Source organism: Rhododendron vialii, chromosome 5a, assembly GCF_030253575.1.
Source record: "Rhododendron vialii isolate Sample 1 chromosome 5a, ASM3025357v1".
Lineage (NCBI taxonomy): Eukaryota > Viridiplantae > Streptophyta > Magnoliopsida > Ericales > Ericaceae > Rhododendron > Rhododendron vialii.
Genome location: NC_080561.1, coordinates 29,398,673 through 29,423,320, shown reverse-complemented (window position 1 = coordinate 29,423,320; position 24,648 = coordinate 29,398,673). Strand labels below are relative to the sequence as shown.

At 37.5% G+C, this 24,648-nt stretch overlaps 2 protein-coding genes across 4 annotated transcripts; one reads left to right on the top strand and one right to left on the bottom strand.

Moving 5' to 3' along the window:
• The first annotated feature begins 1,847 nt into the window (after positions 1-1,847).
• On the top strand, positions 1,848-12,729 carry LOC131327377 (nucleoside hydrolase 3-like). Its single transcript, XM_058360513.1, has 13 exons — positions 1,848-2,298; positions 3,460-3,777; positions 4,342-4,518; positions 4,609-4,890; positions 5,459-5,581; positions 5,678-5,875; positions 6,749-7,002; positions 7,193-7,394; positions 9,005-9,310; positions 9,885-10,181; positions 11,033-11,084; positions 11,476-11,525; positions 12,212-12,729. The coding sequence occupies exons 2-13, from the start codon at positions 3,508-3,510 to the stop codon at positions 12,299-12,301; spliced, it is 2,301 nt and encodes a 766-aa protein (XP_058216496.1). The 5' UTR covers positions 1,848-2,298; positions 3,460-3,507; the 3' UTR covers positions 12,302-12,729.
• Positions 12,730-15,633: 2,904 nt separating this feature from the next.
• LOC131327376 (receptor-like cytosolic serine/threonine-protein kinase RBK2) lies at positions 15,634-24,402 on the bottom strand. 3 transcript variants are annotated; one of them, XM_058360510.1, is made up of 9 exons: positions 23,980-24,402; positions 21,304-21,413; positions 20,849-21,211; positions 20,132-20,383; positions 19,899-20,053; positions 17,995-18,074; positions 17,779-17,914; positions 17,544-17,693; positions 15,634-16,082 (listed from the first exon to the last, which is right to left on the bottom strand). In XM_058360510.1, the coding sequence occupies exons 1-9, from the start codon at positions 24,012-24,014 to the stop codon at positions 15,915-15,917; spliced, it is 1,449 nt and encodes a 482-aa protein (XP_058216493.1). In that variant the 5' UTR covers positions 24,015-24,402; the 3' UTR covers positions 15,634-15,914. The 3 variants fall into 3 exon arrangements, with proteins under 3 accessions (XP_058216493.1, XP_058216494.1, XP_058216495.1); XM_058360511.1 differs by lacking the exon at positions 23,980-24,402 and adding an exon at positions 21,511-22,613; XM_058360512.1 differs by lacking the exon at positions 23,980-24,402 and adding an exon at positions 21,754-22,613.
• Between the last annotated feature and the right edge of the window lie 246 nt (positions 24,403-24,648).

Below are 24,648 nucleotides of genomic sequence, written 5' to 3'. Positions count from 1 at the left end.
ATCATCGACCAGGTAAAACTCTCTCTCTCTCTCTCTCTCTCTTCCCATCATCGACCAGGTAGGTTCATTTACATTTGAAATTTGGATCAATGAATTGGGTAGATAAAAGTTTGAAGGAAATAATCGAGACCCGAATATCCGGACAGATGTGTATGAAGTCGTCTGATGTGTTTGGGTTACACGTTTATCTTGTGGAGTCCAGGTGCACCGAACGGCTTTGAACATATCTGTATCTAAAAAACGTGTTTGTAGTAAAACGTTTAAAAGAAAAATAATAACACAAGAATCATTTTTTTCCCATTTAGTGGTTGGGTACAAACATTAAATATATATATATATATATATTTGTGATTACCCATAAAACTTGAATAAGCATATTGCATTGGGATAATACCGGAGATAGAATATTTATTGAGGTTGTAAAATGTGCAAACAAATTTTAAACTATAGAATTTGTATATTTTGGCACCGGGATCCCATTGTAATTTGCGCTTGAAGTTACAATATGGTGGTTACTTTCACCAGGGATGCTATTGTCATTAGAATTTAGAGGTGCACACAAGTTTGTTTATCTGTCCAGTTCGTCTAACTTAATAGCCTGCTTAAATTAAGAATTGTGAATAATATCAAGGTTCGTGGTGTTGGATTGAGTTGAGATATAGAACCGGCCGTTCTATGCATAAATTGGACTTGGGAATCTTTCTTAAAATCCGACCTAATCCAGCAACATTCTACGAATGTATATTTTTTTTCTTTTGCAAAACTAGCAATTAAAAAATATTGGAACAGAAATATGTATAGGTATTTGTTCTAATTTCTAGCATTTCCGGATATCAAGCAAAATTTGCTCTGTACGAAAGCTAATTAGATTTTGAACAAAAGAATTTGCATGGGAAATTTACCAAAATTAAGAGATCTAAAAATAAAAATAAAAGTTAATTGGACAGGCTTGAAAAAAATTAAATTTTAATGGAGATGGGCTTGAAAATATAAAAGTGGAATGTATTTATTACTTGCTGGGCTTGGGTAAAACAGAAAGTCTGTCCACAAAACATGCATAGATTGTGTAAAGATTTTGTTGTGGGACCCAACACGGGTTCCACACAAATTATCTGGGCCGTTTATTAAATGCAAAACATTTTTTTGAAAGTAAATGTGAAAAATTAGCTCAATTCAACACGTATAAATACTTGATCCAATTCATGAAATCTGAATTTTACGACCAGTGGATTCTTTTTATACAGTTGTGCATATAAATGTGTGGACATTCACTTCACCGCGTTTGAGCATTTATAGGTGTTAATTGAGCTCATTTTTCTCGGGTACTCTCGAAAAAATATTTTATATTACATGAACGATTTGAATCATTTATGTGGGATCCGTGATGGGGATCACAATAAAATCTATGCACAATCTATACATGTTTTGTCTGTGGGTGTGGGTAGCAGTGCTCATTTGTTGGATTTGATGATTGATCCATACCAAAGGATGGTGGGGGGAGATGCTCTCCGCAACTCCAACCAACTTTCAAATCCTGTATTGAGAAGAGATTTTGTTATTTTTACTAATCAGAGAAATGCTATAAATTCTTGTGAAATTCCTCATTTTGAACATATTGGTGAAAAATGAAGAGGGAAGTTAAAAAAAAAATAATAATCTTTTTGATTGGCCTTTCTCAAATGGTGGGATTTGGTGAGAAAAGATTTCTCTTTCTTTCTTACTATCCAAACGAGTTGTTATTTCTTTTTTTCAAAATTTTGTACTTGGAGAATTTTAGAGGGATCTATTTGAGATATTGATCTCTGAAATGGAGTTGATGTCTCCATTTTTTAAGATCCAAATTTAAATTTGGAGACCAAATTTCTAAAAAGGATAATGGTTCCCTCCAAAATTCTCCCATAAAATACAAAATGTTGAAAAAAGAGGTGATAAATTATAAAGTTTCCGAAGATTTGGAGTATTATAGACTCATATATAGCTTGGTTGGAGTTGCTTCATAGTTCATATACACAGAACATTTTTTGTTTTGGATTTTAAATCCTTAGTCCATTTTTTTTTGGTGAAAATGGAAGCTGCCAGCAACTTGTTCGATGAAATGTCTCATCCGCGTTGTTCTTGTTCCACCTCTTTCGTTTTCGTTTTTCATATGAATTGTGGTTCTGTATATCATGCAAATGAGAACAGGGAAATTCAACGGCGGGTGGTGGGTGTAGATACAGACAAGCTATACCAGTGGGCTCCAAAAGTCGTTTGGATATCAGCACTAACTTTGGCTTGCGCAAAGCCTTTCTACCTCAGGTACTAAATACCCCCTAGTTCTATTTTTCTTCTTCTATGGATGTTTTTCATTGATTCTTTCTGGTCCTAATGGCACTACTCTATATTCAAGTGTGAAGTGTTGACAGTTGGCTCATGATCAGTGTGTGAGATAACCAGATGTGGGTTTGACTTGTCTAATTGTCCATGCATTTAAGTACGAGTCCCTGCCGATGGCCAAGGCCCGAGACTTGCTTTTGCTCCCTCGTCATAAAAAAACCTCCTTGGTTCTATCAATTCTCGCAGGCCAGTCTATTCGAGGCTTTGCCTCACCTTTAACCCGGCCCCCTACTAGTACGGTGTGATTGGTCTCTTTGGATTAGTTGAGGGGTGCGTAAATTAGCCCGGAGTAGCTTCAGTTGTCCAAAAATTCCTAGAAATACAAGCTTTATCAAAAAAATCTTTAGAAATGTAAGCCTTATGTCTGTTTGTAAACACTATTTCACGAAACAAAAAACTTAAGTAATATGAAATGTAGCATTTAGTATAATTGACTATGAGAAGGAGATAAATCCTTCACTCAAATACATTTACTTGGTACGCATTGGTCATGGGAATCAGATAAATCTGCCACTTACTCGCCCTTTCGCAGATTTCCCTGTATTGATGTCCTACTCCTATATATATGCTAAAAGACTCTTGCATTCTACTATATTCTTCTTCCTCTTCTTTGTCTCAATAGGAAATCTCTTGAATTGCTAAAACTTTTTGTCTTGCTATTTGGGTTGCAAATGTGGCTGCAGTTGGAGATAGTAAAATTGTTTCTAGTAATTGTTTCAGCATGAAAAGATAAAACAAAAGTTCAAGTGAAGAAGCTAAATCGTTGGTTGTCCTATCATTTTCCTTGCCCCTGATACATCCCTTCCAAATCCATGATTGTAGAACCTTAGACCCTGTTCGGTTTGGGTTTTGAGGGAGATTTTTAAGAGTAATGAGTGGAGAGAGATAGAGAAAATCTATTAGGGACCATGCGCATGGGTTTTGAGACACCCAAACAATCAAGCCCTTAATGTTTCTTTCAACTGCTTTAACTGTGTATTTCAATTCCGGAGGACCATGCAACTTTTCTCATCTCTTGTTTTCCACACAACATAGTAGCTTTTATATTCAGCTGATAGTCTGATATTGGTTTCCATATACCAGGGTGGCAGGAAATACTCTCCTCTATATCAACCCACTGCACAACAAGTGATGATTGATGCCGTATCTGTTGGTCCTATTGTTGTGTTTCTTTTGGGAGCCCACACAAACTTTGCCCTTTTTCTTATGAAGTATCCTCATTTAAAGAGGAACATTGAGCACATTTATGTCATGGGTGGTGCTGTTCGGCCAAACTGTCCATACAATGTAGACTTCTCTTCCAAACCAGGGCAGTGCTCTCCCCCAGGCAATTTGTTTCCAACTTACAGCAATCCATACATGGAGTTTAATATATTTGGAGACCCTTTTGCTGCATATACGGTAAATCAAAATAAAATCTGTTTGGAAATGAATCTTCTAGTTGCCTATATACGAAAGCAGTTTTCAAGGCTGTAAACTAATGATTTCATGAATATGGAATAGTTAAGAAGGATATCTCCAACGCTAGGGAATGCTCTTTATTTCAACACGCTAATATAGGTTTCTGTAGTCATTTTCGACTGCATGGGGTAACTTTAGATGTTACTTCAAATCTGTTGTTGATTAGAATATTTGGTCCATAGTAACACAAATCCTAATCTGAAGCTGCATTTGTGATTTAATCATCAAATGGTGGAAGGAAAATATGAACATCTAGATTAGATGATTTGGTGAGCACTACCCATGGAACTAGTGAAATCATTTTTTTGAACTCCCAGAACCACATGTGTCTCCTCCTCATACATGATACATTGTAGTTTTATGGTTATCTCATAAATGATACGTTTTACCAAAAGTTGCTTTTCATACATTATAAGTAAAGCCAAATATGCAATGTTCATAATGCCTTGCATAATCCTAGCGCTGTTGAAGTGAAGATGTTGCAAATATTTTCTATTTGTGCAGGTATTACATTCTGGCATTCCAGTCACTCTCATTCCATTGGATGCAACGAATACAATCCCTGTGAGTGAGAATTTCTTCGACACATTTGAACAGAGTCAGAATACAAATGAGGCAAAATACTGCTTCCAATCCTTAAAGTTAGCTCATGACACATGGTACGACGACCGATTTCATGAGGTACACTTGTTATTGCTTTATCTAAAATTCTACAATGTATTTGCTTTGGCAATGTCATTTAGAAACAGGTTGAATGATATTCTTATGCAGACCTATTTCATGTGGGACTCTTTCATGGTTGGTGTAGCGATATCGACGATGCGTAGTTCTGAGAGTCATTTTGGAGAGAACGAATTTGCTGAGATGGAATTTGTCAACATTACGGTGGTTACGTCAAAACCTTATGGAATATCTTATGGATCAAATCCATTCTTTGTTAGCAATGCCATCCCAAAGTTTCAATTGCAAAAAAATGGAGCGCATAGTGGTCATGTGCAGACAGGAATGCGCGATCCATTCTGCCTCGTCCATAATGGTGAAGGAAGATGCGAGGTATTTGTTTTTACTTTTATCTATTTTCTTAGATCTCACTGCTTTTGAACAATTTTTGGAGGGTGTACTTTGAAGTAAATTTACTTTCAAAAAGGGTTAATCTTAAGGACTTTGACACTTCCTGTTAGCAGCTTGAAGATTTTCAAGTTTTCTTGCTCCCAAAGGATGAGGTGCCATTGTGCCAATGAACATTTGCTTTAGAATTTTGCTGAAAATTGACATTTCAGAAAGTTGCTTCAAAGCACTTCAGGCTGTGTTTGGATGCTAGATTTGCTGAGAGATCCACCACAAGAAGAGAGAATCTGGGGAAATCATTTTAGTGTCTTCATCTTCTTATCTTTTCTTTTTCCTTCTCTTTTCACTTCATAAATCCTGCTACAAACCCAGGATCCAAGCTTGGCCTGATATCCTTTGAACATCTGATATTCATGATCAGCTGTATCATTTATATCGCTGAAGTTAGTTCTATCTAGTTCAAGTAAACTAATGAACTATATGGCTCTTGTAAACAAAACATAACCAAACTTGAATATGCATCCAGTAACTGTATTTACCACTATGGTCACAGGATGGTTACACAAAGGAGGTAGCCGGGCCAGAAGCAGTACATGTGCTTGTTGCAATGAAGGCCAAACAAGATTGCGATGTTGACAGTTCACTCTACAGGAAGTTTTATAGAAACTTCTTGGATGTAAGATATATTGGACTTCCTTAACATATACATTTCAATCATGAGGAGTTTACAGCTGTAGTCAATGGCTAATTTCCAATATTTTGGTGAATGCAGGTTATAAATTGTCCTGAGCAAACTGGTAGGTTTAATATTGCTTCACAATTTCCCTATTACAACGAAGTTACTTTTCGACCGGATTTCGCAAGAAGAACATTGGGAAAACCAGTAATTTTTGACATGGATATGAGTCCTGGGGATTTCTTTGCTCTCTTTTGTCTTCTAAAATTACCTGCGGAACTTATTGACCTAAAGGTATGATCAGTTGTCATGCAGATAATTTGTTAGTTAGTTAATATTGTTCAATAACAAGTCCCATAAACATATTATGGAACTTCGATATCTGTATTTTAACTTCAGGTGTAATAGGATTCATTTTTCTACCTTTAATTGACTTTACCTCTATTGTACGGTAGCTGTCCATAAGAGTGCTTTTCAACTGTGTTTAGAAACATTTTTTAGAGATAACTACTTCCATGAACACCACTTTTTTTTGGCATATCCAAGTTTGTTGTGGTAACAGTAAACTTCAAGGTTTAAGGTAGAATAATTACCGAAAAAAAGGTTTAAGGTAGAAAGAGATTCTACCAGGACTCAACAGAAAATTTCAACCATGAAAGTGATGAAAGACTGAAATTTCAGATGAATATGTGTTGCTGATTTATGGAATAGTTTGTTCTGTTTCCTTTTTACTTGCTTCGTGTCGGTCCTTGGACCAAGAAAAACCCCAGTAATTGAATTCTGTAACTTACTAGAAGCATTTTTGTCATGAGCTAATCCAGTGCTAGTTACACAAAATAGAAGATTACGGAAATATCATAAATTCACTATTGTAATGTCAATTCAGAGAGACTAGATAAAATTGAGGCATACCAGGAATTGAGGAGGTAAAATTAGGTCCAAATCTAGCAGAAGAAACTTGGGAGTGTGCCCTTACTCCTTAGATAAAACTAAACGATGTCATAAGCATAAATTATTGATCTATTACAGCCTTTGGTCACAGTCAAAACTTCTACTACATGCTACTTGCAAGTTTGCAACAATGTTGTCTTGTTTGACAGATACCTTTTAGGTTTCCATATGTTTATAGTTTTTCTTTCTTTCTATAAACCATTTGATTGCCTCCAGGGGATATTTGTAACTGCAACTGGTTGGGCAAATGCTGCAACAATAAATATCGTATATGATGTTCTGCATATGATGGGTCGTGATGACATTCCAGTTGGTTTAGGAGATGTATTTGCAACAGGCCAAGCAAACCCATCGTTCCCACCCATTGGAGATTGCAAGTATAGCCAGGCAATCCCTCTTGGTAAGGGTGGCTTTTTGGACTCTGATACACTCTACGGTTGTGCTCGTTACTTGCCTCGTAGTCCCAGAAGGTACCATTGTTAGTCTCTGCTCTAATTAAGCCTATTAATTCTGTACTTGATATTTCATTCTATGGAGGGTTCACATTTTGAAAGGACCGGTCTCTATGGCTTCTCACTCAAAGTCCAATACCAGATTTCTATGACTCGAGTTGGAAAATATCTAAAATTATTGCACTGCTATGTTGAATTATTGATTCAGGTACACAGCAGTGAATTCTGTAAACTTTGGAGCTCCTCGAGATACTAACCATCCTGAACTTAGGCAACCGTTAGCATTAGATGTATGGAAGTCCATTATGCGGTCACTGGATTTAAGATCCAAGGTTACTGTATTAACCAACGGACCCTTAACTACTTTAGCCAAAATTATCCAATCAGAGAAAGCAAGCTCCATGATTCAGGTATGTTTTTCCTATCTTATTTTGTTTTTCTTTTTTTGGGTGATTTCTCAAGTTCAAAGTTCAACCATTAAATTCTTGTTGTCTTGTTTTAGAGGTGGATCTAGGATAAATCCTCATAACAAGATAAAGAGATGACTAGATCCTAATTTTTGATTAGTGGACAGTGATAGCCATGTTGACCCATGTCAACATTAGCATGTCATATAGATGCATGTATATACATATGTAAGTATGCATGTATGCTTGTATATATATCAACTTATTTAATAGGCTGTGGTTGTTAATACAACATACTTATAGACGTCCATATGAGTAAACAGATCAAAAAGGATAACCAAATCAAAGAGGAGTTATTTGTCGGATTGATTTGTTTATTGACTCCTAATCAGTATGAGACTGAATTTTTTGAATTCTGCATTGTTCCATACTATCTTGTTTCTGTTTCTGTTTCCCTTTTTTTTTCTTTTTTGGTTTTTTGGGCTAATTTCCTCACGCCTAAATGCATATAATTTATGTTCAGTACTTGACTTCGGAAGTCAACCTTTTAAATTAGTTCGTTTCTGGCGAAATTTATTGTACCATAAAATTATGCAAAATTTTTGATGCTGAAGATAAGAAATTTAACCACAAACAGTAAAATAACATGCAAAATTTCCAATTGCACTAATATCTAATTAATCAACACATCTGCAAACTTTATCATTGTAAAAAATAACTGCCGTGGTGGATTACTCATGCAATCCTTGAGAAAACTGCAACTTAAGGTTGCATGGAAGCATATGTACAGCGAGACAAAATCAAAATACCTCCAAAAATTTTCATTCCGAGAAATTATTAAGAATTCCCAAATTTTATATTCCGAAAAGTCCACATTTTGTTACAAAGAAATAAGTTTATAAATTTCCAAATCACCAAAATTACATTCAGAGTAGCATATAGAAGCATGTGCACATTTTCTGACAAACGATACAAGAGAGCCACCAACCTTGCACAAATTCAACATGGCATTCACGATTCGCATCTTCCCGTCCAGCAAAGAAAGCAAAGGAGAGCGGACAGCGAGTTGGAGGCGCGGTTCAAAATATGGAAAATTGCAAATCAAATAGCCATAGGACAGCTTGAAGATTTACGGTTTTGAATTGGTTTTGCCTTCCATTTTTGTAATCTAATACAGTAGAAACATATTAGAGTTTAAAGTTTATGATTCTTCACGATGAGTGTGGAGCACAGTAAACATGGCTGCAGACTAGGGCTTCTTGTTTTGGGAAGAAGTTCCAAATGGTTCATATCGTGCATGGACTACAGTGAAACAGGGAAGTGGGTAGTCATGGATTTTTTTTCCAAATTTCAGGAGTCAGGAAAGTAGGAACCCTGGTTGAATGCCCCTTAAAGTTCTGACTGGAACTCGAGTTAAGTCCCAACCAATTCCTACTGCTTGTTGTTTATGCATGGCCCTGAATTATACTAGAAGGGAACTACTACGAAATGGATACAGATCATTTTTGTAGCCTTAGAAAAAACCTTTGAAACATCAACAAAGCTAGAATGAACAGGGCATTAAGTGTATTAGTTGATAGTCAGGTTATCAATTGCTTCAGTGCCTGGTGCAGGAAGTATATATAGTTGGGGGACAAATCAGTAATGATAGCAAGGAGAGCAGAAACATTTTTACTGTTCCTGGAAATACTTATGGAGAATTCAACATGTTTCTCGATCCTTTAGCTGCGAAGGAAGTATTTGAATCAGAGCTGGACATCAGACTTATTCCACTGGGAATTCAAAGGAGAGTGAGTTCTTTTGGTAAGATTCTTGAAGAACTAAACAAAACTAGCAAGACTCCAGAAGCAGTTTTTGCAAGTCGTCTCCTCACAACTCTATGGCACTTGCAACAAAAGCACCACAACTACCGTCACATGGTAAAGTTTTATGCATTGGATAATCTGATCATATCTAGTATTTTATTGCCTCCATTTCAGTGAATTGCCTCTCTGGATGAAGATTTATGAGCACCTCCCAAAAAACAGAACGGAAGAGATCACGTTGAATAGTCTTGAAGTTGATAGCCCTTGACAGTCGCGTGAATGTCCATTTCGAAATAGTGAATTACTTATCTTTCATGATGATTTTTGAGGAGAGAGAAAAGCATAGTAATGCAAAGGAAATTGATTGCAAACCCAATGAATATATTTAGCTTCCTCATTTTGATCTCTCTCCCTTCCCTCAACAAATCCCTCACGAATCCGTAGCCAATCTCAGAATAAGTTCGTTCATGTGAAATTTCTGTGGCAAGGATACTTGGAACTTGTTCTGTTAGTTTTCAGCACAAGAAGAAGAAACTAATCTTTGTTAAGTATAAAGTACAAAACATGCAGGCTGAGTTTCGATCATACATTTGCAGGGTCTGAAATGTCCTCAATTACCACGCATTCTTTACAGACACAAATGTGAACTAAGTTGTATCTTTTTTCCTCTTTACTTTACATGCTACAGGATATGTTCCTCGGAGAAGTTCTTGGTGCAGTTGCCTTAGCTGGCAATCATCTTCATCTCAACCAAACATTTCAATCCGAGCCACTGATGATCTTGGCAACTGGTGACATTTTAAGGGATGGGCAGATCACTATAGACAGCGGACGAGGCAAATCTGTCAAAACATTGAGAAGTGTTGATCATGTAAAATACTACGAGCATTATGCCGATGTACTTGGTGAAACAATGCAGTCTGCTGCTATAGGAAGCTTTGATGAGCAGAAACGAATATGGAGCACCCCACATGAGGATCAGGGTGTAAGTTCAAATGCCTCTGAATTTGTTTTTTTTTACGTGCAATAATCCGCGTTTTTACTGTCAAGCGTGTAATTAGAAGTTTTTATGATGCATTAAACCTTCTAAACCTCAATAAAGAATGAAAAAGAGGCAAGGAGGCCATTTAGAGATGTATTGACATTTCTCGTTTGTTCCAATCATCTTGTTTTTACTCTGTCCAAGCTCTATACTTCCACATTAATCTATAATCACATGGATTGAGGTCCTAGATTCCAGTCTCCTGAAGCTCGGTTGCGTATCTGAACAAAACGAATAATTTCAGCGAAAAAGAAATTGAAATAATTTTAGGCCTGATAACAACGCGTTAGGAGCCAAGTTAGATCTGTTGTGACTGTTGAGTAGGAGGTTCATTGATTCTGCTCCTATTTATTCTTTCTCAATCAATGGGGAACAAAAACTTTCTGTTGAGTTTAACCGTATTCAATGGTTGCATCTCTTAGGGTATCAATATTTGATTTCTATTTTAAATAAGTGGGGTAATGTTAAGCCTTGTGGTCTGCAGCATGAGGGTGAGTCATTGTTTACTTGACACTATTATGTAAGTTATCCATCCAATCTATTTTATTTGGTAATCACCGAAATGTATGAAGAATACATAAGCCTCACAAATTTCTCCATGTATTTTCTCTTGATTCTCTGGTATGATTTTCGAAAGTATCAATAATTATGTTGTTCAGAACTGTTTATTGCTTCAGAGAAATGAAATTAGAGGAAGATTGTTATGTGATCTAAATAGCACATTGACTTACTGGTTCTACTTCCTATTTCTTTGTATATTTGATTCTGATGTGGTCGTGGTTTATTCTTTGAAGCATTACTGGGTTTACTGGCAGACCATCATCGGGCTTTTCTTGGTCGGAGGAGGTACGTATTTTGTTCAAAGAGGTCTTGGCATAATTCAGTCATCTCTGTGATAACTTATCTTGTGGTCTGCAGTATGATGGTGCATAAAATCTACTTGAAACTATTATGTATGTCATGAATCCCAGCTATTTTATTTGGTGAAATCACTGAATTCTTCCAAATTAAAGAATATTGTAGCCTTGCAAGTTTTGCCTTGTATTTTTCTTGATTCCCGGGTAAGATTTTCAAAAGTATCTAAAATTCTGTTGTTCGGAACTATTTGTCGCTTTCAGAGGAATCAAATTGGAGGAAGATTATTATATAACATAAACAATCACGTCGAGTTATTGGTTCTACTTCAAATGTCTTTTCATATGTAATTCTGACACGACTGTGATTTAACTTTTTGAAGCTTTACTGGTTTATTGGCAAAGCATCAACGGCTTTTCTTGGTCGGACGAGGTATGAATTTTATTTAAATAGGTCTATGCATATTCAGTTATTTGTGCAATGGCTTTTTGTTGCTTAAAGATTTTAGACCTAAGTATTACTTGAGTTTTGTTTATTTGTTTGATCATTTGATGTCTTCTTCTTTCTTGCCACTCTTCTATTCTATGTTTGCACCTTCATCTGTGTTGGTTAATAAAAAGAAAAAGGCTATCATAGGGAAAGAAAATTAAGCTGGAGAAGTCAAAACTTTCCCCTTCTATTTGTTGGGTTACAAAATGGAGAAATTCATATATATAGCCAGGAAAAAGAAGATTTTGGATGGTTTCCCAAAAACTGGACATGTGTTAGTAATTCCACTTTTGTATTCCTTCACTTTTTTCTATTTTGATGAAAAGAAAAATATTTATCATTTTTTCCTTTCCATAATTTACTTTCCTGTTTTTTTTTTCCTTACATAATTTTCCATTGTAATCTTTTGCCTTTGCCCTTTGGTATAAGTGGTACCACAATGAAGTTAGACATAGGGATATGCAGGGAGTCAGTAATGGAATGGATTTTCATCTTCTGGATATATCATGTGTCATTTTTTCCCCCTTTTGTGGCATGAAGAATAATTGCTGCACTTTTAGTTTGTTTTTTTCTAAAAGTACAATGTCATTGGTACCCGATTGACGTAATTCTGAGGCTATTTTCTGTAGACACTTTTAAGGGCTATGATTGTATTCACGAAGACATCACGGAGAGTATTGAAATGCAACGGCATTAGAATTGAAGGCATACGAGTTTGACCCACAGATTCTAGATAAGAGAATGGAGGTTCCTTAACTCTCTTTGAAAAGGAAAAGATGAATGCTTTGAGGAGTGGGATTCATTTCAAAACAGAAGGTTTGTGTAGAACTAATTGGGTTCTGTTATGTTCTTGATCTATTTTTGGTAGGAGAGAAGCTTTGGTGTTCATGGTGCTCACAACGAAGTTATTGTTGAAAGATGTGTTAGGTGCCTGTAAGTCTAACCAGTGGAAGGAAGAAAGAGAGGCTTTCTCTGCAATGGAACTTGAAGTTGCTTCAGGGGCGGCTGTAGAATTTTAGTCTAGCGATAGACAAAACTTCATAAAAAAAAAATTGTTTATAAAACCTTTCAGGCCTAGTTCATTTTATTTTATTGAGCTGTATGATCTACTTTATTGAGCACATGAGCGAAAGTTTTGAAGTTTCTATGCCTATTTCTCTTTCCAGAAAAATGAGTTTAGGTCCCTTGATGATAGATATATTAGATTGATAGGCTCCAGCTCGTTAAACGAGCCTCTCTTACTAATTCCATGCAAGTAAGAGAAAGGTATGCTCGGATAGTAACTTTGGTTAAGCATTCCGGTGTAATGGGGTAGCCTTCATCGGTCATCCGTCCACGGAATCCTTCCTTGTTGAAAGAGTTGCCCGTCCCTAATGAGATCTTTAATAGGGCGCCAATACCCGGTCCACGAATAGCCTTCTGTCTTTAACTAGCTCCTCCGGCCCTTGCCTTGCCACTCTTGCTTGTTTAAGCAAAGACCATTCTTTCATTTCCTTTCGGTTAGTCGTGTAAGCCCGACTCTTTTGAAGTGAAATATTGACTTGGTTAGCACTTCCTTAAATAAAATAAGGAATTTGGAAAGTGAAACATTAGCAGAAGAAGTAGTTAAGCCAATCCGCACTCCTTGAATTCAATATCCCTCTGTGCACACAATTTTAAAGAAAATCAAGTTATGTTCAAGAAATTTACAAAATTTTATTCTGTTTTTTGAAACCAGGTGGGTCGTTTGAACTCCTAAAATACTAATAGAGACTCCCCTGAGTTGCTTTATGCGACGAGTCCTTTTGTTACCTTGCTGGTTGCAAGTAGGTCATTCATGGGTTTTGTGTCCTTCGACATGAACTTGAATAGTACTCTCGTGTCTTTTACAATGCTGTCGCAGTACTAATATGAATTTGATGCGTTGGCTTGGGAACTTTGTCAACACTACCACTTTGATTACCACTAGAATCTACATTCCAGTTTCTCCGCTTTACTCGTATTGATCTTAAGTGCGCTTCTCCCCAAGTTTCTAAGCTAGAATTAGAACTCTTGCAATTTCATCTACCAAAACAATATCATCCGCAGATAACATACAACAGGGGATATCGAAATCATATTAGTTCTAATACTTTTGATTCCATTGCCGAGCGTGGTGTGGTCTTTTTGTTCGGGTTTGGTGTTTTGTTATGAGGTTCTTCTTAGTTTTTTGGTTGTTTGCGGCTCTAGCTGGGGTCTGTTTCTGTTGCAAGGTTTGAGTTTTCCATTCTTGTTTTGGCTGCTGTTGTTTGCTTTGGTTGGGTGGGCTTGGTGTTCTTTGTTGTAGTAGGTGTTTCAGATAGGTTCTTAGGCTTCGAGGTGCTTGTTGGCGTGCTTTAGGTTTGGGTGGCGCTGTTGTTGGTTGGCGTCTTGCCTCCTGGTTTCTTGCGTCTCGGGTGGCATCAATAGTTGAGTTGTGCTATTGGTCCTTCTAATCTTTGTAACTATTTTTCAAAGATTATTGAATTTATTTTGGCAAGCCAAAAAAAAAAAAAAATTTGGGGATATCGTGCTGAATATGTCTAGTCATTTCGTCTATAACTAACGCAAAAAGGTAAGAGCTCAAAGCGGATCCTTGATATAATTCTATTGTAATTGAAAATTTGCTTGTTTTTGCAATTGAGAATCTAATAAAAGTGATATCACCTTCATACATATCCATTATCACATCAATATATCATTATTTCACACACTTTCTCTTCAAGACCTACCATCGCCTTATCATATGATTTGCCTAAGTCAATGAAAACCATGAGAAGGTTTTTATTTTTTCTCTCTATACTTTATTCACTAATTTTTCTTAACAAATATAGATTGCTGGTGATCGAAAAAACAAATACTACAGATTGCTTCACAGTTGATCTACAAGGTTTAAACACAAACTGATTCTTTGATACCGTTGTCGTCATTCTTAGGTGATGCTTAATTATCTTTCTCACGGTTTCATTCTATGGATCATTAATTTAATACCTTTATAATTATTGTAACTTTGAGTATCTCCATTTTTCTTATGCATAATAAATACTAAGATACTCAATCTCCACTCATCAAGCATCTTTCAAGTCAGAATTAATCACCACACCAATACCACAAAGGCTCCTCCATACCTCAATAGAAAAACCATGCATATGTTCTTAGCTTCCACTCCCACTAGAAGCACCCAAATCCTCTTCCCCTGTATTCTCCATGTGCTTCTCATTCGACAATTTATAAGACTACGAAATCTTTCATCTTTCAATTAATCTCATTTTCTGATCTCGTTAGGTATTAGTTTTATTTTCTGCATATCTAATCTCACTAAGCAAGTTTGTAATAGGGTTGTACATGCTGTGCTCTGATTGTCCTCTCTAATGGTTTGTCCGTCTGTGGACACCTATTTGCCCCCATGGGATTCCTCGTTGTGTAGGCTTTCGCCTCACATTTGAATACAGCTTCTCACATTTACCCAAAAAAAAGTTTATCTCATACATGCACTAATACCATACTATCCCCATCTTTTGTGCACTAAAATTTCTTGTTTTTTCCTTTCTATTTGGCATTCTTATAAATATTGTTCTCCCCATCCTTACTACCTACTATGGAGTCTAACATAGAAATCCTCCGACGATCTCATCTTAACTTCCCCAGCAACTTTCTTAGTCTCTTGCGTGCTTATTTATAGCTTCTAAAATTTGTCTACATTCTATCATTTTTGCCAATTTTTAGAGCACTATATGTGACTCATGTCGTAAGAATTTGTCTTTAGTTTGCTAGCTACGAGCTACCTAACACGCAATCCTCCACTTTGAGGTGGACTTGAGATTAATTGTATAAATTATATAAGATTCTAAGCATGAAAAGACGGTGTGAATCTTGCATTTTTGTCCACGGTCATCCCATGCTTGAAGAATGCTGTAACACATAAAAAGGTGAAATTAAAAGGACAAGACCTCGACCTTTGTTATTTTCTCTGGTTTTGTGTGTTTCATCCTTGGTTGCACATGAAGAGTTCAGAAAAGGCTAAGAGAAAAAAGAACCAGATAAGGCTAAGAAAAAAGTCGAAAGATCATCATTTTCTGTTTCTGTATTAACTTCCATGCTACTCCGACTGTGCTTCAATTACTGTACAAAAATTTCAGAAATTGAGTTCCTAAATCATGAAATGCCACCCGCCACATTAGACAAAACTAAGGGGGAGTTTCTTGAGTAAAATCTGGAATCAAAGTCTTTGCTACCTGCTTTACAAAAAAGCACTTTAAATTAGTTCCATCTTGGGCTTCCCCTTCTAATCTCTACCATCCGTATGTACTAGTTTTCGATATACGATAACTGATTTCAGAAACCGAGAGCGACCTCCTTATGTCGATTGAGATCACTCCAATACTTTGTTGAGTTGTATTCTTCTGCATCAAAGATCTCTTCTGAGAATGTTCGTTGGAGGGACCCCTTTTGACATTCTTTCGAACATTCCGGGTAATTTTCACCTCTGAGAAGTGTAACAACCTGTAACCAGCAGTGAAACACAGATCAGACTGCCACTCAAACTTTGCTTATGCCACTTGATATAATTTTACCTCTGTAGGGCACAACACACGACCTTTGTCCTCTGTACCCAATTTTCATGTACCCATGAGCCAAGTTGCTTTCATCCTCCGGATCATGTGCGAGTCTCAAGAATGTGAGAAACTTGAGACATGATCGTTTGTCTGAGTGACTTGGAACATCTATACACACAAAATTGGGTGCAGAGCATCCTTGGCCCTTAACGACATGCATGCTTTAAAAGACATGCATGCTTTAAAAAACTTCCGAGGAAGTATAGCTTCTAATCAAAATTCCTACATGAGATAATAGAGGACTTTTACGGAGCCATTTGCTTCTCACGGCATCTGAAAGCAGAATTCATGCCCAAATGAGGTTACTGAGAAGGGGGAGAGAAGTGGCTCAACCCTATATATTTGATCACGAGTTGTGCTATGAGTACCGACGGCCGGGGAGGGATTTCGTACCGACCGGCCGCGCCGGGCCATCTCCGGCCACCGGACGGCCGATCCGAGCCGTCCAAAAATTCTATAAAAAAAAACCGAGGGGCCTAACGCGGGAATCAACGGCATCCGAGGTGTGTAGGGTGCTTGATCCGAGCACCTTTTTTTGTGTGTATATACATACATACACGAAAAAGAGGTGCTCGGATCAAGCATCCTACACACCTCGGATGCTGTTGATTCCCGCAATGGACCCCTCGGTTTTTTTTTATAGAATTTTGGACGGCTCGGATCGGCCGGCTGGTGGCCAGAGACGGCCCGGCGCGGCCGGTCGGTACGAAATCCCTCCCCGGCCGTCGGTACCTATATCATGTCTGTTTGATCACAGCCTTCCCTGTCAAAGGGGGCTTGAAAAACAGAAACGAAAGAGAACAAAAAAAGAGACGAGGGAATGGAAGAGCAAGTTAAGTACTGGCACATCAATCAAAGCTTTTGGTTATTACTTATGAGGCAAAAACCACAATTCACAATGCTAGCCGACGGTGAATAAGCACTTTCATAGTGCACCTAATCATTTCAACAACGTGAAAAGCATGTAACCAAAAGAAAAGTTGGAAAATCAAAAAAAGAGCACTGAGAAGTCTGAGATGAAAAGCAATATGAGAAATTTCTATATCTATGCCGTTTTTACATCTCCCTGGGGGCCTAGGCGGAAAGTCAGTGAATGACCATCTTACGAATGCAAAGCAAAGAAGCCCTGAAACAAGCATTCTAACAGCTGTTGCATATCTACACAAACTACAACTCATTGCTTCTTATCTCAAAAGTACCACCAACATTTATCATAACCAGGAAGTGTCATATTCTCAGAAAAAGCTCAAAAAGCCTTTGACTGAAATTAACTCAAATGAACTTGAACTTGATTAAACTGTGTAATGATAACTTACAAAAACATCCTTTTAAGCGAGACGAGACATACCTGACTCATTCGAGGACGTAGAATTGGAGTTTGCTCTGTGCACAAAGATGCAGTCAAGATGACACAATCCATCTCTTCTGGATTGTAACTATCACCAAGAGAAGGATCAACAAGTTTCTTGACACTATTGTCATTGATCAATGGCTTTGCCTACACGAAAATTGAGACAATTAGTCTAAAGGAGAGATATGAAAAGACGCGATGGAAGGAAATAATAAAAAAAACAATATCTTACCCAAAGCACAAGACTTTGCTTTGAATCATCCAAGGCTTCACGCCCCGTAATCAGCTCTAAAAGAAGCACCCCGAAAGAATACACATCAGTTTTCTCATCCACGATACCATGCATGAAGTATTCCGGAGCAAAATAGCTGTATTCGGAGATGTAATGGCAAAATTAAGACATAATTCCTTCATTAAGCTTACGTAAAGGGTTTTTGGTGCTACATACCCGAATGTACCTTCAGATTTTGGAACATGGTGGTGAGTCCAGTCTTTTGGGAGCCATTTTGCGAGCCCAAAATCACAAATCTGGATTGAAGTGGATAAGTTAGCAATCAAAGTATATCAAAGAATAAATCCACGGACAAGAAGTTAAGATCTTGGGAAGCTGGTTATCAGATGATGATGTAGAGTTGTATTATTCTAGAAAAATTAATATTTCCTCCTCAGTGGCAAAATAACAAATTTCCATACATCTATTGAGTACCTGATAGAATGAGAAAAAGCAACTCTGTTCACTCTAAAAAAATTCAATATAAAATAACGAGACAACCCTTAAATGAGAAACAATACTAATGATGCATTTAAAGCTTCTTCTGGAAAGATGTGGATTTCAAATCAAGGTAGTTATTGTTCAATTCTTAATATAAATAAATAAATAAATAAAGTTTACTGCTAGGCAGCTTGTAGATTTAGATGTAGAAGAGATGTATCCTACTGAGATTCTTGTACAACTACAATCGTTAGCACATGGAAGTTTGCCGCACAATGGAGCCTAACAAACAACAATCAGATATGCAATGCAGTCTCATCACTGGGATATTGTTGTGCAGAATAAAAGGCTACTTCCAACATAATCAGTTATCTTATCTAATTCAAAACTTTCAATTATAAATACGACTATGCCCCATTTAGTACCCATTAATGAGATAATGGATGGGTCAGTTGGGTAGAAACCTACCATTTGACATTACATGCACAAATTGGTAGCCCTCAGGTTCAAACCTATAACCTCGAGGTTAATAGGCCGAGTTACAACCATTAACCACTAAACAATGGCCTTCTGTTACTTTCAATATCAAATCGGAGTGAGAATATTTTAAAAGAAAAAGAAAACAATGAAGCATTTAAGATTATAAGGCACACTAGTTTTAAAAGGAATGCTACATCGACCAAAATTCCTATGATTGCGCGCGTTATTCTCTCTCTCTCTTTTGATCAAATAATACACCATTAACACTCATTGCTCAATGGAGAAATGCATTGTTATGTCCCCAATCCAGTAGTGACGACACCTTTTTTCTCTCATAACCTTGGGGTACTTTTCCTAATTTAGCAGAAACATATGGTAATCATAGCCAGTGTTCTAAAAGTCGGCTGCCTAGGCGCTAGGCAGTGGTCCAATGCCTAGATGAGGCAGCCAACTAGATGGCGCCTAGTCCCCTCCTGGGTGCTTAGGCGGCCGACTAGTCGGCGCCTAGGCGCTGGGCGGCTCTTTTCCGCCCGACTAGCACCTAGCGACTTTTAGAACATTGATCATAGCACCATGGCAATGCAGAAAACAGATATGCAGACCCTCTACATCCCAACTCTTGTTAAGATTTGAACTGAGAAAACTTGTAGTTCTGGTAATCAGTTAAAATTATGCCTTATCTAAGGAAAATGATTCTGTTTCCTATGCAGCATCAAGGTTACTGTCTGGTTTGAAGTTATATTCTCACTACACATGCTATCTAGCGCCATCCATCAAATTTTGCTACTACTACATGTACAAGAGGTTCAAAAGAAGCCAGAACACTCGATAATTTGTTTTAAAGAGTTCAAAGCTTTTAAATTCCATAGACAATAAGGAAACTTAAACTTCATTTCTTGATTTCTCAATATAGGGGCATATATATATATATATAAGCTTTTAAATTCCATAGACAATAAGGAAACTTAAACTTCATTTCTTGATTTCTCAATATAGGGGCATATATATATATATATATATATATATATATATATATATACACACACACACACACACACACACACAAATGACCTTTACTTTCCACGCCAAGAAAACAGAAGTTGATTATGAAATCATAGCACTCACTTCTGCATTTGACCGTCCTCAAGTTAGAAAGATACCTGAGGCTCAAAATTCTCTGTCAGCAGAATGTTATCAGCCTTGATGTCTCTGTGAATAATTCGCCTTTGGCAATTCTCATGAAGATACATCAGGCCAGCAGCAATGCCTAGAACTATCTTATACCTAACAGCCCAATCTAGCTTTTCCTTGGAACCTGGAAAATAGAAATACATGCCCATAAACCAAAAACTGGGATGCTGGAGAAACAAGAGGAGAAAGGTAATAAACTAACCACGAAGAAGTGATCCTAAGCTCCCAAGAGGAGATAACTCAAGAACAAGATATGTTCCTCCTTCAACTCCGAACCCAATTAATTTCGCAGTATTGTGATGATTTACATGAGCAATAATGCCGATCTCAGATAAAAAGCCTGTTGTCTGCTCTTCAGTTGTCCCTTTGTTCACTTGCTTAATTGCTACAAGCTGCCCGTCTGGCAAACAGCCCTTGTAAACTTCAGCATAACCACCTTTCCCGATTAAATTTTCTGCAGCAAGAAGACATAGCACTAAGTTTCCATCACAATAGAAGAAATGGGAAGACAAATAACAAGAAAGGCGAAAACTAAAGAAGTTGGCATGCTTGAACGAGGGCAGAGCAAAAAAATTTGTCAAGTGGGGGAAAAGGTAAAGACATTCAGAAAATTTTCCCATTATACAGACCAAAAAAAATGTTCATTACCAGAAGAGGCCATAATTAAACTCATGGACGGGAAAATGGAAGAAAACATACAACTATAGATAAGAATCATATTTTCCATATTCTAGTGGTGGCAATGAAAAGATTTAATTAAATATTTAGGGGAAGTATGGTAAAGAACTTTCACCCATAAATGAAAAGACCAAATTTAGCAATTCACTTGTATCTACATGGCTCTGCCCATCCTCGCAACTGACAGTCTAAGATATTAGCAGTAAACTACAATGAAGTTCACTGGAACAAACTTACTGACCATGGCTAAAATTGTTTGTCGCGATTTTGAGGTCAGAGAAGGTGAAGTTCTTCCAGGAAGACTTGAAATAACAGAGATCTTCATCTACGTTTTCTCTCATACTTCTGCTCTTTCTACTTGATATCTTCGGCACGGTGAGAGGAGGAAAAGAGGGTAACCTTTTTATAGAGCTTTTCTTCAACAGTTTGAAGAATACTCTCCAGCGAGAATGCGAATTTGAATTTGAAGAAGAGGTTTTGGGTGTTGCGACGTTGGTGCTGGGAGAACCAGCTTCAGTGTCCAAGCCCCTTATCCATGCTTCTAAAACTCCCCTAGGAGAGGAACTGTCTTCTTTCTCCTTTTCCATCTCGAAGCACCTCAGGTCTAAAATACAGAAATCAGATAACGGAAAAAGCACAACCCAAAGATACTAACAGCCATGCACGTCAACACATAAGAAAGATGAAACATGTTACCTAGGGCAGAAGCAGATGAAAATTTACAACCGTGCACTCTATATCCGACTGGAGCTACTTTGTCTTCTGAAGTTTTCTGCAGTAATGTAAGAAAATCCATACCATCCTTCCTGCATAAGCAATTGTGGCGTGATAAGAATGCATAATTACCAAAACCAATGATAAAATAATGAACGAGCACAAATAGCCATCTGAGAAGCAAGCCACCTTGATGAAGAGAAAAACTATGATAAAGAAATCAATCCACAAGAGATACACAAGTTATTTCCTGCATTTTAAAGCAAATGAGTTGACAATGGAGTATCAATTATCTTACACGGCACTAGACAGTTAGTTTGTTTTTTTTTTAGTTTTTTTTTTTTTTTTTACACGGCACTAGACAGTTCATTATAATCACTATAATGAGAAAGGATAGAAGCACAACTTTTGGACACATATCTTGAGACAGACCTCTCACAAGGGGAGAGTCCGACAATCAGGTTGAGATGAGGTTGAACCTACCCTTACCCTTGTGGAAACGGTTTCAAATTAGAAAAATATGTGCACGTACCACACACGACCCTAAAACAAAGGGAGGGTCCCATAATGGGGTTCATGCTGGGGAATCCGCACCTGGTGAGAAGGATATGTCCTGATCCATATATCTGGAAAATGTATGTAGAAATACTGCACCCTCAAGAAAGGACCAGTAAATATGGAATGCACAATGCTTTAATATCTACACTGATAGGCCAAAATATGCACGGAGCAGCCACAACCAGAAGAACAAAAAAAAATTTGTTAGTTAAGTAGTATTGAAATGGAAGGATGAACACAGTATCACTTATGCTCCTGCCAGGCCAGTGTCAAACTCAAATCCTGGTCCCAATCTGTTCGATAGCCCAGCACTGCACCTCCTCAGTCTCACCATCACATGAAATATTATATCACAAATCCACATCTTACATCTAACAGAATATCAATTTTTTGTCGTTTACCCAATTGGCAGGAGATCATTTTCATTACATTTTCCATGAGAGTTACAGGACACTAGTCACCATCGTGCATTTGGACATTTTTCCTACATATTAATAGAAATTCGCATTTGTCCACTTCAAAATTATCCAGGTAAAGTGGTATCCATGCTGTATTAGTAAGATACCCTGAAAATATTTTTAATTTGTGAAAAGGGCCCTTGTCATCAATATAAAAACAGTAAACACAAACCCCTATTTCTGATTGTGCTTGATTGTAGGAAAAATTCCAAGATCACGATTAGTACTTTAGTAGGTTGACAGGTGACCCTCCGATGCTAAATCTCTAGACCCGCCACTGCTTATGCGAGAGTGTTGCAACCGTTGAAGTGTTGAACCAAGCCTAAGAATCAAACCACGAAATAGGGAGAACTTGACCAACAAAGAAAGAGCCCCTATATATAAGGGAATATATTATCATTTTGCTTGGTTGGTCAAACCTCTCACTTGTACAAAGGTGCTTAACTGACCTGGTTAACTCTGACAAAATAAATTAAGTTATTTTTCTAGAAAGGACCTTCAAATGCATCAATTAAATAAAGTAAATATTAGCCGACATTTATATGTGCATAGCAAATAGATCATCACAACACACATAATATGTGGAAATCAAGGAAATGTCTCTGTTGGCAGTTTTAGAACACATACAAAAACAGCACATTTACTTATAATGCAAAACAAAAATGTATAAAAGCCAGGTACAAAGTGAAGAAGAAAAAGCAATGCCAAATAATTTCATCATTACTGCTTGGCTGCAAACAAATAAAATAGATCACACAGGCCCCATATATATAGGCACAAAGGGCCCGTTTGATAGACCGAATTAGACACGAAATTAGATGACAAATCTGCAGGACCGCATTTCCGCCTTTTCAGCGATTTAATAACAACTGCGAAGAGAGAGATCACAAATCTATAGAATAACCAATTCTACAAAACATAATTAAGATGTACTGTTGGGAATGTGTTATTCTTAATCCCCTCATTATTAGTTCGTTGAAACTCTAATAACCCACTCAATATAAGTCCCACGGATTAAGCCGGATGGCCCGGACCTAAAACCAGTATCTCCGGATTCCCCAAGATTGTATGAGAAAAAAAACCCCCAAAGCCCACAAGTTAAGTAACTATATCACGGAGAAAAACTCAAAACCAAAATTCAAGACCACCAACTAATTAACAGTAGAACTCACCAAACAGGGAACTACAAACTTCATTAAAATGACAAAAATGGCATTTTTAAGGGCCCGGATTCTGTTAGACTGCATAGCAATGTTCTAAAAGTCGTTACGCGCTAGTCGGACGGTCGGCCACCTTCGAGCAATTAATCAGCGTATTTAATTTGTAATCGACAATTAATTGTTACTTGGACCTAATTAAAAAGGACCCGGCAGCGATTAATCGCCGAGTATTTCCTTATTTTAGAACACTGCTGCAGATGGCCTCTCCTTTCACATCTCAGCCATTCATCGTGGCAATTAATCTTTCCTACAGATTCTTTCAACAAATCTGAACCACTAAAAACACCTCCAAGCGCCCGTAATAATAACATGAATATGGCTCTCCACAGTCTAAACCAAGACTGCCGAGGAGCCTATTTCATTTCAAAATCTACTATGAAAGAGATACCCCAAAATCAGAGAACGGGGAAGCAAAGACGTACCGTAGAGGAGGAGATTCAGGGCCGAAACAAGCCATGATCAGAGAGAGAGAGAGAAATTCAGAGGTGGGTCTGAAACATCAAAGTGAGAGGAGACTGGAGAGGCAGAGAGGTTAGCGGCGACAATGGGGTGTAATGTAATGGACCATCATCAATGTTTGTCTCCTTTTAGCCTACAAAATCGGGATAATGATCCATTGGGAAATATTTGGACAGTTCTCTCTCTCTCTCTCTCTGGGATTTGGACAGGGGTTGAGGGTCGGTTGGAGTTTGAATGCAAAAGGGAACGCCACAACTTCCCGACTTCTACTCCCGGGCCATTAATGGCTTAAACCCTTGCGGACACTCATTCACACCCCACTCCCCTATAGAAATACTCCAGCAGTCTGTGTCATTATGGAGAGAGGGAGAGAGAGAGAGAGAGAGAGTGCGCTGAAGTTTAAACTTTAAAAGATATTTAAACGGAAAGGAATTTCGGGGGTCCCATTGGCCAAATTTTCCCCAAGTTTTTGACACGTTTCACCCCCCCCCCCCCCCCCCCCCACCACTTTTTAATAGATTTGGGGTGAATTTTTATATTATATTTTTCTTATAACCGAAAAATATATAAACATAAATCAAAGTCGATAAAAGTTCAAATAATATTTCGAAGTACCCAAAAAAAAGAAAGAT

Bases quoted from the DNA above. Each gene is read 5' to 3' on its own strand.
- LOC131327377 (XM_058360513.1), top strand. From the start codon at position 3,508: ATGATTGATGCCGTATCTGTTGGTCCTATTGTTGTGTTTCTTTTGGGA. The intron at 7,395-9,004 runs GTATGTTTTTCC...TGCCTGGTGCAG, and splicing joins AAGCAAGCTCCATGATTCAG to GAAGTATATATAGTTGGGGG. The intron at 11,085-11,475 runs GTACGTATTTTG...AACTTTTTGAAG, and splicing joins GCTTTTCTTGGTCGGAGGAG to CTTTACTGGTTTATTGGCAA.
- LOC131327376 (XM_058360510.1), bottom strand. From the start codon at position 24,014: ATGGCTTGTTTCGGCCCTGAATCTCCTCCTCTACG. The intron at 21,414-23,979 runs GTACGTCTTTGC...TTGCTTATGCAG, and splicing joins CCTGAATCTCCTCCTCTACG to GAAGGATGGTATGGATTTTC. The intron at 20,384-20,848 runs GTCAGTAAGTTT...TTCTTGCTGCAG, and splicing joins GACAAACAATTTTAGCCATG to AAAATTTAATCGGGAAAGGT.